Source organism: Physeter macrocephalus, chromosome 9 (assembly GCF_002837175.3).
Source record: "Physeter macrocephalus isolate SW-GA chromosome 9, ASM283717v5, whole genome shotgun sequence".
Lineage (NCBI taxonomy): Eukaryota > Metazoa > Chordata > Mammalia > Artiodactyla > Physeteridae > Physeter > Physeter macrocephalus.
The window spans coordinates 30879256-30894005 of NC_041222.1; the positions used below are offsets into that span (position 1 = coordinate 30879256).

The 14750-nt window shown below is 42.3% G+C and overlaps 1 protein-coding gene across 8 annotated transcripts in view; it reads left to right on the top strand.

Annotated features, from left to right (window-relative positions):
* Positions 1–14750, top strand: part of LOC102979815 (transducin-like enhancer protein 1) — an 87141-nt gene that overhangs the window by 13817 nt on the left and 58574 nt on the right. For all 8 annotated transcript variants that reach the window (XM_028493855.2, XM_028493852.2, XM_028493853.2 and 5 more), the window contains one exon: positions 14441–14503. In XM_028493855.2, the coding sequence (XP_028349656.1) occupies positions 14441–14503 (63 nt within the window). The remainder of the gene's footprint in view (positions 1–14440; positions 14504–14750) is intronic.

Consider the following 14750-nt stretch of genomic DNA (forward strand, 5'->3'; position numbering starts at 1 on the left):
AAAGTTTTTTTATTCTCAGATCAGAAGCATTTATCTCTAAGCTCAAAAGGAAACTTCTTTTTAAGTTCCTATTGGCAATCTCTGTTGTCTAAAGAATCTAGAGGAATTGAGATGCCGTATTTAAGCCAAACAGCAAAATGTGCCCTTGGAAGGCAACAGCCTTAAGAAGTTAATACAACTACCAGTGAGAATAGCCTTGTGTTGAGTTTTTTCATTTAAGGGGATGGATGAACAACAAAGAGGATTTGGTTCATTTTATTGAAGTGAGTTTTGGCAAAATAAAGGATGGGAGGTGCGTTTCTGATTTTTTTATTTTTAATGAAATGTGGAAAATCCAATTTTGAATTTGAAGAGAGTTTTGTCATCTTGAAAAAAAAGGTGTGTGTGTGTGAATTACATGACCAAGTTGTTGCTTTGTTGGAAAAAAAAATTGTGTGCCTTGATGATGTATACATACATATAGTTTTATTTTGGGTATGAAAACTTGTGAAGTGCGTGCAGAAGTTTGAGTAGATAATTGTGTTGCAGTATTCTCCAGGTACTACATGGGCTTGAGATTTTTGTGGACTGTCAATTCACAGCTGCTGCTTATGTGCTAATATTTGAGGAAGCAGGGAAAACACAGGAGGGAGAAAAGCCAGGGCCATTGGGATTAGACAGACAGGAAGTTTAGGCTGTTGACTCTTATTGCCAAGCATGATGCAGTAGCAACTTTTTGTAAGTATTTGGGATAAAAAAGGACACAGTAGACAATACCTGCCAATACCTGCTCTCACACTTGCTTAAAAGCTTGGCTGCCTGCTGACATCGGTGTGCTGAGAAGCTCCACGTTGCGTCTGTTTGTGTTTAGCTTGAGTCCTGAAGTCCTCTGAGTGTCTGTAGGGGAAGCACGAGGTTCTTGACAACGCCTTTGGCCTGCCAGTTGGCCTGGGTTCCAGAGCCTTTTCCTTTTGTAACCCAGCTGGCTCTCCTACAGTGCCTGGGCCCTGAGCTCCCGTGGAGCAAATCTCCTTGCACAGCTACTGAGGAGATTGGAAGTGGACCACTGAAATGTGTCCAACTTCTGTACTTTTTAGCTGACCAAAGGCCAAAATCATACCACTAGCTCAAGAGCGGAACTGCTGACTTTGAAACCTTATAAGAAATCTGTATTTCATAATTGACTGCCCTGGATGCTGTGATACTCATGAATTAAATGAAATAATAAGGGGGTGTCACATTTCAACTGTGGATTTCTCTAAGGATGCATAGGTTTTTGAACTGGTTGCTAAATCTGTATTCATTCTTATTTCTTTCAGTGTATCACTTGTAGCTTACCCACCTAAAAGAGCCCCAGGCAAATCAGTGTTGGTGTACTACTGTCACCTTGTGCAGCCATTGTTTCGGTCATGATTTTATCACAAGGGCAAATATCCTCAAAATGCTGTGACTTTTATTTTATTATTATTTTTTCTGATTAGCATGCAAAATTATTCTTGTCAGTTTCCCTCAAAGTACTGAAATTGATCAAGGTTTATATGGAATGAGTACCAATTGTTCCTTCTCAAATTAAAATAGTATAAAAGGGGGCTTTTGAGTAGAGTTTGCACAGTGAGAATATTGGTATTGACACCACTTATACTTTGGAGTATAGTTTGAAGACCAGATTCTACTGTGTGTTGCATACTGGTTAATATGGCTGTGAAGAGGAGACGAATGTGGCTACTTTTCCAAGTCTGTTACTCAGGAGGACTGTAAATTTGATTGGCTGTTACAATTCTAGCAGAATCATTCGATTTGAGAGCAATAGAAAGATAAGATATCCAATTACCCAAATGATTTGCAGGGTTAGCCAACGTTGTCATGGAGACACGAGTTGGAACAAATTAAATTTTAAGCAATAAAATAATCTTAAAGCCCGTCTGGGAACAAGAAAATTTGGCAGTGGCACTTACCTGAATTGAATCTTAGCTTGACACGATGTTGTTTGACATTGATATACTGTGGGGGCCTAAACATATATGGTGCAGCATTACCTTCAAAAAAGGAGCTTGGCCTAACTGGTAAAGGAGAGTATTAGTGTAAAGTTAGGATATTAACATTTATTCCATGGCTTAAATGATAATTGGGCTCTGGGTTCCCAGGAATATTTTGTATTTAAGGATTGAAATGCCTTAATAAGGATTAAGCAGCATTAATTGGACACTTGGAAAAAAAGACTTATTTTGCAGCAGCGCAGTTTTTGGAACTGCTGCTTCCCCTTTGTGTGTGTGTTAGCAGACGTAATAGAAATCGTGTGGATGTCTTTTGGTGGGGGAGTGGAGGTATAAGCATGCATATATTTGCATGTACAAATAAGGAGATTTCTGGCACATACCCCAGCTCTGCAGATGATTCTCCGTATTCGTTAAAATTTCTGCTTTGCAGTACTGCTTGTAGACTGGAAAATTACTTTCCAAACTTGAGCTGATGACCTAAAACCTGAGTAAGTGTCAGTCTGGGGCTTAGAAGGTTATTTCCCCTTATTAATGTATTGTTTAACTGGTTCCTGGCTTGTGCTGCGGATTTGAAAACAGCCGAGTAGCCCAGAAGGAGGGAGGCTTTTTATCCACATGTCTATTAGACAGATGGAGATGGAAATTGGTCTGAGGTCAAGCCATTTGCAGCGTTCTCACAGCCTTCGATTTTCCTCTCATCCTCACCGCAGATCATCTCAAATGATTCAGTAATGACCAAAAGTGCAACATTGACCTTTATTCCCTGGTGGATTACTGTGTTTCACAGTCCAAATGGCAGGAAGTCTATTCTGTTCTTCCAGAAGGAGGTCGACATTATTGAGCCAGCCCAGCCCTGTGGGAACCACACGAGTGCAGACCAGTGTAACACAATATGTGGGTTAAATTTGGTTTCTTGTGCTCTGGGAAACAAGAATTGACATGTCCTGAACCCACATAATTAATGAGAGAATATCTAGGATGCTTTCTAAAAACACACACAAGCACAGAAATTGATTTGTCCACTTGTAAAATAACTGGTGAGTGATAGGAGTGATAACTTCTGGTGGCCCCTGGTTTCGAAATTGTTCTCACTTCCATGACCCAATGTTCTTTTTTTAAATTTATTTATTTATAAATTCTTTTATTTTGGGCTGCGTTGGGTCTTGGTTGCTGCACGCGGGCTTTCTCTAGTTGCGGCGAGCAGGGGTTACTCTTCGTTACAGTGCGTGGGCTTCTCATTGTGGTGGCTTCTCTTGTTGCAGAGCACAGGCTCTAGGCACACGGACTTCAGTAGTTGTGCCTCGTGGGCTCTAGAGTGCAGGCTCAGTAGTTGTGGAGCACGGGCCCTGTTGCTCCGTGGCATGTGGGATCTTCCTGGACCAGGGCTTGAACCTGTATCCCCTGCGTTGGCAGGCAGACTCTTAACCACTGTGCCACCAGGAAAGCCCGACCCAGTGTTCTTTTATCCCTTCTTGTTTAATGCTTCCCCAGTAAATCTTAGACAACATGTTATAACACTGTATCATTTTAAAATTACAAGTTGAGGGACATCCCTTGTGGTGCAGTGGTTAAGAATCCGCCTGCCAATGCAGAGGACACGGGTTCAATCCCTGGTCCAGGAAGATGCCACATGCCGCGGAGCAACTAAGCCCGTGTGTCACAACTGCTGAGCCCACGTGCCGCAACTACTGAAGCCCATGCACCTAGAGCCCGTGCTCCACAACAAGAGAAACCACCGCAATGAGAAGCCTGCACACCACAAGAGAGTAGCCCCCGCTTGCCGCAACTAGAGAAAAACCTGCGCGCAGCAACGAAGACTCAATGCAGCCAAAAATATATAAATAAAATACAAAAATTTTTTTAAAAATTACAAGTTGATATGATTGGGCATAAGGGGGGGTTTTCTTTATATGCTTTTAATTATATATACTTGTGGTCAATCCAAGTAACCCTGAGTAAATTATCCTCATAGAGCACACTTTGTTTCCCTGAATGTAGCTTGATTGTTATCTTGGAGAAATGATGATTATTTTTCTCTTGCTTAGATTTCTCTGTGGATTGTATTGTGTTGTGATGATCAGGTTATTTTTTTTTTTAAGAATTAATTTGTGGGGACTTCTCTGGTGATCCAGGGGTTAAGACTCCATGCTTCCAATGCAGGGGTGCAGGTTGGATCCCTGGTCAGGGAACTAAGATCCAGCATGCCGTATGGGGCGGCCAAAGGAAAAAAAAAAAAAAGAATTAATTTGTATTTAAAATATTTCTCTTTGCCTCCACCTGCATAGCTGAGTTAATATTCTGTGACTTTTGAATGCATTAATGAAGTCTGTTGTCTAGTATCCTCGTACTTACCATCTTGTAAATACTTAAAACTTTTCCAAAAGGGTATGCTTTGAAAATTTTCTCCAGCCTCCCAGATTTCATTTCAGTTATGATCCTAAGGTGTTTTTGAGAAAATAATTTTTTTCTCCACTGTTGACTTCTCTGTGCACAAGTTCTGTTTCTGCCTCAGTGACTCCCAGCCTTTGATGCCCCTCTGGCACTTGCTGGGTTCAGCAGAGCACTGTTCCTGAGGCAGAGGCCGACTCCCAGTTTGCAGTAGAGCCCCCTCCCTTCAAATTCATCTTCTGGCCACTCTGGGGGGTAAATTGCATTCTGGAGCTTCGCAGGTTTCTTGGCACATGATGTTGATGGAAAAGAGAATCCCAGGTTTCCACTTGGAATGCCAGGAACCTTGTCTTCCTTCCCAAAGGACCACCTCTCCAGCAGCTCAGCCTGTGAGGAAGAAGGCCCAGGGATGGGCTTCCCAACTGAGACAGAGTTTGGGACTCAGATGGCCTTAGCAATGCATGCACACACACACTTCTATCTAACTTGGGGCCATTCTGCTGCCATGCCACATGGCTTTGATGGCATAGGCCTCTTGATGGAGTAGCTGCTTTCCCTAAGAAGTTGCTCTGGAAGAAGAGTGGCAGCCGTCCTTCATGTGTGTGGGTCATTCAGCTGTAGCATGTTTTTAAAATTAGGGAACCAAGGTCCCGTGGTCACCTAAGGCAGGAAATTCCTTTCCCATATCTAGATTGGCTAAAGATTCCAACCTGTTAGGGAAACATTCATACCAAACTGCTTATTCAGTGATCTCCAAACAAGATGTGGGGAAGGGGATGATGAGAAATGCTAAAGCTAATGATAAATTGTGCTTTATAGTAGTGTGCACTGGGTGTTTGCTTTGTCATGATGGAAGTCAGAGACATAGTGACACAGACCCTTGGAAGTCAGTACCAACCAAAGACTGGTTACTCAGGCCTAAAAGGTTGCTATGATGAAAAGGAAAGGGTTTAAGTGTTATTGCAAGGAAAATAACATTCCAAGTTCTGAATAAAGACCATTCTCATAAACCTGGTTTCCAGAGGCGACTTGGTTTTTGCATATTCCCGTACAGTCTTTGTCTTTACATAGGCATATTTTATTTTCGTAATTGTAATTTTAGCCTTCATGCCATGATGATGTAGCAGGCTCTTCCTCCCACTGATCTTCCTGCTACTGTATGATATTATCTAATTTCTCATGAGCTCCCTAATGACTAAGACCTGTGAAGAAGGTGAAAGGTGTAGGCTTGCTCTCTTTCCATTCCCAGAACAATAGGTGGTGACTTCATGGTAGCGTTCAGTGATTCACCCCGTGGAGTTTGTCTTGAAACCCTTCTTGTGGTGCAACAGAGTGCATTTTCCTTTGACACCACCGAACGCTGTCTTTTTCCATCATGGGACAAGTCATTACAATTTCCTGTGAACAGCACTTTCTGAACTCCATAACAAGGGTTTCTGAATAATGGAAATGTGCTGTTCAGGCACTGAAACAGCTGCGATGCTTTTGTCAAGGATGCATCTTTACCGGAATGACAAAGTAAAGCCCAAATGCACTGCTTGGCAACAGTTGGGTCAAAACATTTAAGTCATTAATTAGAAGGAACTGAAGGGGGAAGAATTTACACAAATACACAACGTTACAGACTCAACTTCATCGTGGAAAATGCAACTGAATTCTTAAAAGAAAAAAAAAAGAGGGCAGCCCTCAAGTGGAGCCTGCCAAGCTTGTCATTTGCAAATAAATCAGAAGACTGTCATTGCAGGAAGGAGGACCAGTGAATAGAGTTGCTTTGTCATTCTTTGATGGGCCCCACACTCAAGCCTGCTATTAAAAATGAATGCATTCAAGAGGCTCTGCATTAAGAACATAAACAATTAAGGGCACTTGAGTTGCTCTGCTGAGAGCTGCTGCGAAGATCCGAGAGCTTTCTCTGGAGATGCGAGCCCTTGCAATCTGCCTCTCGAGGAGCCGGAGTATGGGAGCAATTAGTGTTGCTATCTCGCCTCGGCAGCCTTCAGCAGGTTATTCTTTCCCTTTATTTTAACCCCTTCTCATTTGGAGAGAAGCTGCGAGTGTGAAAGGTGAGCAGTGGAAGGAGAGAGTCTGTGCGCCTTTGGAAAGGGCTGGGGTTTAGAATGCTTGCAGGAGCTGCCAAATGAGAGGGGAGACGGAACATAAAAGTTAGGATCTGCTCATAATTGGCGACTTGTGTTCTGATTAATTGAGCCACTGATGGGGTTCTGTCATCTGGTACTCTTTGTTTTGCTTTAATCATCAGGTTGAAGAAGGGGCAAGATTACATTGCCACAGGTGGACTCATTTGAATGAATATTGTTTGAGGTTTCCCACAGTAGTCAGATGGGTTCCTCCAGCCCCGGTTTGTGTTCTTGCCTTGGTTTTGTTTTGTAAAAACGTGTGGAGAAAGGCAGTCATCTTTCACTGTGTCAAGGCTTTGGAGAAAGGCAGGCCTGACCTCCCCTCCTGTTTCTGACCTAGGTGAGTTATTTTAACCTTCTGGTCCAGTCTCCAAGGGCGCCTACGCTGACTGATGCTTAGACCCTGGGTGTAATTGGAGCTGGTGTGTACTAAGCAGTAGATGCTGCCGCTGTCATGGTTATTCAATGGCACGGTTCTCAAAGTGTGGTCCCTAGTCCAACAAGCTGCACAGCACCTGGGGCCTTGTTAGAAATGCAGATGCTGGGGCCCCAGACCTCCTGGCTGAGAAACTCTGGACGTGGGCCCAGCTGTCTGTTTTACCAAGCCTTTCAGGTGATCCTCATGTATTCTTATGTTTGAAAACCGCTGATAACTCATAAGCATTATATCGTCAGCTTAGAGACCCCAAGTCCTTTTCATTTGGATTTCCCCCAAATTGTGGTTAGTCATTTATCGACGTCATTATATTTTAAACAGAGCTACTCTGATGCATTAGAACTTCAGATAAAATTTCCCTTTTCATGAGTGTGCTGGTGAAGCATGGTGCTAGGATGGGAGATGGTCTGGTGACTAGCCAGTGTTCTGAAGGAGGTCTCTAGGCCAAGAAGCCTTTCCCCCTCCTGTAAAGGGGTGGGGGGAGTATTGGAAGTTTATTTGCAGAGTTTTGCATATATCATTTTGGGTATGCCGTTTTAGTCAATTCAAGAAAATCTTGAATTTTCTTTAGGCACATCAGATATCATCTTCAGGAAATAGAGATGTACTTGTGGATTTGTTTTTGTGGATTTTGCTTTACTGGTGGGCCAGATTGTCTGATGTTAGGGCTGAGGCACTAATTCTCTTTGCCTGCGAAGGGGAGGACAAAAGTGCAGTTTGGCTGCTACTTGTTTATTTAAGGTTTGCAATTTATAACTGTGGCTCCTTGTGAAATGCCTACTTTGCCTTGCACTGTACTTCTGCCAAAGACAGCAGGAGTACAGTGACCCTGTCAGTGACAGACTGGGGCCACTTGTTGTAGTACCGTTGTTGGCTGAGCGATGACATGGCCTTGGCCTTCTACTGCTGTGGTCCTGTTAGGGCTGTATTGCTTTGCAAACAAGGCTGAGTACATCAGCTTTGTTTCTGGTCTAGAGTATGTTCCAATTTCCCACTTCTGCTTCCTGGAGAAGGGACTAGGCAGCGAACGTGGCTTTTAATCTTTATGATCCTGGGCAAATCATTTCCTTTAGGCATTGGCTTCTCCATATGTGACATGAAGATTGTTAGAGGGCCGGGCACCCAAAGGGTTTCAGGGTTTGCCAGCATCCTTGTGACTCAGTGCCAGGGTCAATCACAGGAGTGGTGGGCCTGATCACCCTTTGCTCCCTTCCCTGTTTAATAATACATCCGAATGATAACTCAAGGACGGCATCTACAAGGTCACTGGAGGGGGGAAAATGGCACTGATAACCCTGCTATAGTAGGATAATCACTGGTTTTATTTGGGGTATCAAATTACAGCGCTTGGCCACATGCATATGTTGTAAAACAAACAAACAAACAAGTCACGCTGACACCACAGCTTTGTTCTTCCCCTCCTGCTTCATCTAGTAAATGTGTTGGCCATTTAAGCATCATTATCATAAACATGACTTTAAAATGGTTACTTGCCTTGCCTTTGGGTTGATGTCGTGTTTTTAACCCTTTCTCCTAGTACTAGACAACTGATTTATCAGGAGGGCAAATGTTAAGTTTTTTAAAAACTGCAGATGGTTGTGATGTGTTGAACTACTGTTACATTTTTACCTGACTTTTCCTCTTTTGCTTTGAAACTCGTGCTGCAGTGAGCAGCTTCATGCATGGAATGCTTTTCATTTGAACTATTTCCTTATGATACATTCTTAGCTGTGGGAAGCCTTACCAAAAGGTTTGAGTAATTTCATGCACTTGAAACACATTGCCCAGTTGCTTTCCAAGACGACTGTACCGATTTACTCTGTCATCAGTAGTGCGATTGCTCCAGTTTCCCAGAAGACTCATCATCGTTGGATTTCATTAATTTTTTAAAATAAACTAACTTAACTGGTGCAGAATGACCCACTTTACTTACAACAACATTTGCATTTTATTTGGTTGCTGGTGAGGTTGAACATTTTTCTGTATTGAAGGCTGTCATTTCACAGACTCTGAACCTTCTCATCTGAAGGGATTTAGAGATTATCTATTTCCTTTTGTGTGCTTTGTTTTCATGTTCTTGCCTGTTTATCTGTTGCCAGGCACTTCTTACCAGCTCTCCACTATGTTTTCCTCTTGGCCTCCTGCTTGGTTTGAGGAAACAGAAAGATCAGTTTGCCAGCCCTCAGCATAAGCGGCATTTTTTTATGATCCATCAATCTGCAATTTAATGGTGGTGGAGTTTCCCCTCCGTAAGCTGACTTTGGGCGAGGTGCCATTGGGTTGCTTTGAGACCCATGGGCAATTACTCTTAAGCAGTCCTCGCCCTGCTTTCAGCCTACAACAACCTCCATTATATATTACTCTAATGTGTAGTGGAGAAGTGGGCAGCCGTTGGGGAGCAGACTGGCTCTTCAGTCTGGAAATTAGATGAGGTGGGAGGAGTATGAAAAGGTGGAAGGCCAAGCTTTTAGGAATCATGATTAAGTTCGGATGCTCAGAAGAACATGTCTTCAGTTTAAGAGCTCTGCAACATGTACCAGGGTTTGGTTCATTGCTGGCCTTTGAGGTATTTGGCCTATTTAACTCAGTTAAAATATACATGTCCCTGAGTCTTGTACCTGCTAAGATATAATTTCTTACTATACGGCTGGGCGCGTGAGCCATGGCCGCTGAGCCTGCGCGTCCGGAGCCTGTGCTCCGCAACGGGAGAGGCCACAGCAGAGGAAGGCCCGCATACCACAAAAAAAAAAAAAAAAAACAAAACAAAAAAAAAAAAAAAAAAAAATTTAGGAATCATGATTAAGTTCGGATGCTCAGAAGAACATGTCTTCAGTTTAAGAGCTCTGCAACATGTACCAGGGTTTGGTTCATTGCTGGCCTTTGAGGTATTTGGCCTATTTAACTCAGTTAAAATATACATGTCCCTGAGTCTTGTACCTGCTAAGATATAATTTCTTACTATAAACAGAGCTTTATTCTGACACTGGTTAGGAAGGGTTTTTGTGGTTACATCTTGGTCATTGAGTTTAGGGTGTATGGGGAATCCATTTTGGTTCAGCGAGGCATTCCTTTGAAAGTCCCATATGTGGAATGTGTACCCTCTGGTCAGTTTTGGTGGGGAGGGTTCAGCGAGGAGCTGTATCAAAGTGTTCAGCCAGAGTCTTCTCCTGCTTCCCTGTTATGTTGAGAAGACTTGATGCTGGAAGCTGTTAGGAAACTGTTCAGAAGCTTCACATAAGATGTGGTTTTAAACATAAAGTCTTAGTTTGCCAAATGATGGTAAATGCTTTGGAGGATCTTGAAGGGCCTAGAGTTTGTTTATTGGTGTTATGGGAGAAAGGCAGTTTCTACATGGATTTGAGGTAGGCCTTGAAGGATTGGGATAAGAGCAAAGCACTTTGTAATAGTGCAGCTGTAGTTTACATATTAGCTTACTTGATTCTGCTGAAACACTGAAGTAGGTTGGTGATAAGAGGCCTGGGGCTCAGTGGTTGAAGTGACTTAACTCAGGACACCTAATACTAGTGTGCTGAAATGCAAACCCAAGTTTTTGGATTATGAGGGCCAACCGTATTACCATAAGCAAGTCAGTGAGAAGGGAGTTGGCCTTGACAGAATAAAAGCTGGTTCTGGACAGATAATTTGGATTCCTGCTTCCTGCTGCCTCAGTGGGTGGTGGCTGTCCCTGAAGTAAGGCCTGATGCTGGGGCCTTAACCAAGCTGGTTAAGTTTCTGGGCACAAAGTTTCCACACAAATCTGGTTTAGGGCTAGCTCTTGAATGCTGGCTTAGTTTTGTTGCCTAACATGGTGTCAGAAGTACAGGCACAGGGTAAGTTTACTTATAAACGTTATGACTGTTAGCAGGTACCAAATACGTCTTCAGCTTTGGGCAGGAAAATGATTTCCAGGTGGGAAATACAGTTAGCCTGCAGTTTTTTTTTTTCCCCCACTGGAGTTGTCTAGTCTTTGGAAGAAGTAGAAGGAAGGCAGTCTGAAAAGGTTACAGAACTTTCTTAACACTTGCTTAAGCAGGGTCAACTATCCAGTTTAACCTGCTTGTAAACTCTGTGGTCAGGAATAGAAGCACGGGTGGAAAACACTACTACTTGTTAATTTGTGCTAAATTAAAGTTCTTATCAGAATACCCTTGTATTGACGCAAGAGAAATACTAAAGAATCACTGTCAGTTTTCATGCTGCCATCCAGACTATTTTAAGGGCTGGGGTGGTGGTGATGTCTTAGACCTCCCAGAGCACCGTCAGGGAAATAAGTTGCATCCTCACGCTGCCAGGAGTAGGTACTCTATAGCTGGCTCGGAGAATTTTTAGGTAAATCAGAGGTGAGATTTGAATCCAGGCCTCCTTGATCAAAGTTAAACTCACTTGTCAGAGGATAGTTTTAAGGTTAGGGTTCATAGACCTGGTAGAGGGAGGAGACAGGTGGGATAAGATCCTTCTCTGTTGTTCTTATTTCCGTTTCTTCTCCAGACCATTTATTTAGAATTCCCAGGACAAATGGTATGGCTTTTGATGCTTCTTCATCAGTTTGAGCTTTGATCTTTAACCCTGGTCCTCCTGTTTTAGTCTTAGCTACTCTAACTCAATTTATATAGTCTGTGCTTTAATCTGTACTCCTTTTATTTTGTTCTTAATATAATATTAAATGTTTAATGTTAAAGGTTTACAAGTTGATTTCATTCAGACCAGGTCTTAACTGTTCCCTGACAGTCAAGTTCACTTCTACCTTGAAGCCACTCTATGTAACAACATATATAATTATTAATTAAAGAGGAGATCATCTTTGCTTCTTAAACTAAAGTAAATTCCATGTAGGTCAAGTAATTAAGTGCAGAAAGTACAGCCATAGCAGCACTAGAAGAAAATTAAGAATGGCTTCTGTAATTTGGGGGTGTTCTAATCCTGACCCAAAGGCCAGGAACATAGGAAGACTATTTTTTAGTTTGACCACGTAAAAACAAAGTTACGCACAGCAAAAAATCCATCATAAGCAAGGTTGAAAGACAGGTAACAAGGTGGAAAAACTGGAAAAGTCAGTATTTGTCATATGGAAAGAACTATGTAAAAAGGCAAGGATGAATAAATACCAAAAGAAAAAAAGAGAAAGGAAAAATAAAGTGGACCAGTCAATATATGAAAAGATGTTTAACTTCAGGAAGAATCCAAGTAATGCAAATAAAAATGAGGTCATTTTAAAATCTATTAGATGGATAAAGATTTTAAAAAGGTCAACAAAACCCAGTATTGACACTGGGTAGGGAGCAAGCACCCTCATAGACTGGTGATGATGTAAATTGGTAAGCTTCTCTGCTGGGCAGTTTATCAGCATGCATTAGTGTTTAAAATATGCATACACTTTGACCTAGCAATTTCACTTCTCGAGATTCCTTTTAGAGATCCAGGGAGAGAGTTATTCGACATACAGTGTGTAATTTTGGAAAATTAGGTGAAACATAAATATCCCCTGATATTGGGAGTGTTGAGACACCCGTCTGCTTGTATAGTGGGATATATTGATGATGTCCTTATTCATATCTGTTTTTTATTGAGTGGGAAGGTGTCCATGACACATTTGAGTGGAAATAACAAATTACAGAAAACCAGTATACGTATTGGGACCCCTTGGTATCGAAGTGTCTCTCTCCACTCTGGGCTTGTACGCACACAGATAATGAGAGCCTGGGGTGCTGCTCCCCAGGATCACCAGAATGTTACTGTGGTAATCTCTGGATGGTGGACTTAGGGTTATTTTAACTTTCTTGTATATTTCTATATAGAATACATCTGTGTGTATGTGCTCAAAGTGAGCAGGTGTCATTTTTAAAATTGGAAAACATGAAGGGAATTTTGGAGATGGGAAAAGTACAGAATGCTGTTGGAATGTATGGCAGGTAGGAAGTGGGGAGCAAGGACCTCAGAGTCCACAGAGGGCATCCCTACTCCTTTACATCTACCCAGATACATAGTGTAGAACCCTGTTGCAAAGGCAAGGGTAGCCCGCCCATGCTTTCATGACCTTGAGTTAGCTTGAGTGGGTGGCTGTGATCAAATGAACTGGGTAGGGCTGGCCCAGTTCTGTGTTTGCACCTAGTAGAGCTGCACCCTTTTTGCACGTACGTATCTGTTTGCCCCGCTTGTTCAAGCAAGGTCATGGGTTTGTTCTCTATACCAGTGATTTCCCCTTCCAGTACATTTCTTCTAAGGCACTGTCTGTAACCCTGTCTCATTGGTGGTCAGGGAGAATTGAGTTGGGTTGGCCTAAATCCAATCCCATAAAACCAAAGGCTTGTTGCTCAGTTAACTGGAATCATCTCAGATGACAAAAGGCAGCTCTTTTTTATGTACTTGATTATACAGTTCCTGAGGTTTCTACTTTGTCTCACTTATTCCATTCTCTCTTTCTCAAGGGCATGGGCTTTGCACTTCATAATTTTCTTCTCCTCCTAATGCTTTTCATTGCCTAATTCAGTAATAGAGGCAGCATTAGTAAGCATTGACAGAAAATGATGAACTAAATAAGGCCAATGTGGGACTCTTTGGATGACTTTTTTTTTTTTTTTTTTTTTTAAAGCATAACTGTTTCTTCAGAGTTAGAGGAAAGCAGGGCTCCTTTGCATTACTGGAGGGTGTTGGAGGTGGGGTGGGCATGTGGGTCCTACCCTAGCCTGGGAGCAGAGCACACTTCATTCCCTCCTTTGCCAGTTTGTCCCTCTTGTAGAGGGACTGCTGTGCATTTGGAGTTGAGCAGGGACTTTTCTTACTTTTTCTAGAACAGCCCGTGCCTCAGACACTCAGGACACATTTTCTTAAACTCAGTGGAACCGTGGGCCCTGTCGGTGAGGTCCTGGCATTTGATGCTGAATTGTGGTAAAACTTTACAGATAGCCAGAATACCTTGACTTGACTGTCACTCTGGACTTGAGTTCTGTTTCAGCAGTGTTTTCTAGGCCTCTTTGAAATTTTTAGACTTAGTGAAGGCTTACTAACATTAACGTCCTGTTTCAGTTGTGCAGGAATTGAGACAAGTGGGGAGGAGGTCTTCCTCCACTCTCTCGCTCCAGACCTTATCTCGAGAGCTAGACTGCTTTGGCGGTGCTCCTGCTCCCCAGGGTTCTGACTCCAGTTTGAATGAACTTGCTATATAAATGTGCCCTGATACGCCGTAATTGAATAAGTGTACGGAGAGCTTTGCAATCCCACCTGGTTAAATGATTACGTAGCCTTAAACCACGTAGATTTCCCAACTCAGTTAAACTACCCATTATCTCTTAAGTGACCAATAAAGCGTGCGATTATGTCTTACTTTGCAAGTGGGATTAATATCTGCTGTTTATCTCAAGATAAATATTGCTAAATAGCCTGGGAAAGCAATTTTATGCCCTCCAGAGTGAGGCAGTGGAGGACTCAGAGGTTGGGTATGAAGTTTTATCTTTCTGAACTGATTATGAAATATTCTAAACATTTATATTGCTTTGTCTTTATAGACTGAAATCGCCAAGAGATTGAATACGATTTGTGCACAAGTCATCCCGTTTCTGTCTCAGGAAGTAAGTAAAACTGTTCAGCTGTTAAAGTGCAATTATGTTGCTTCTCTGTTTGCAAATTAGCTAGTTTTAAGATGTTAATTTTATCACGAGGAACAAGTGTGAAGAACATCTGTTACAGCTGAAGTGTGTAAACCCCCTGCTGTTCCATCTAACAGATCTGAGGGGACACTGTAGAAGTGCTGACAATAGCTCAACCTTAAATTAATTTTTTTTTGTGGAAAACTGCAAAACGACTATCAAGCATAAA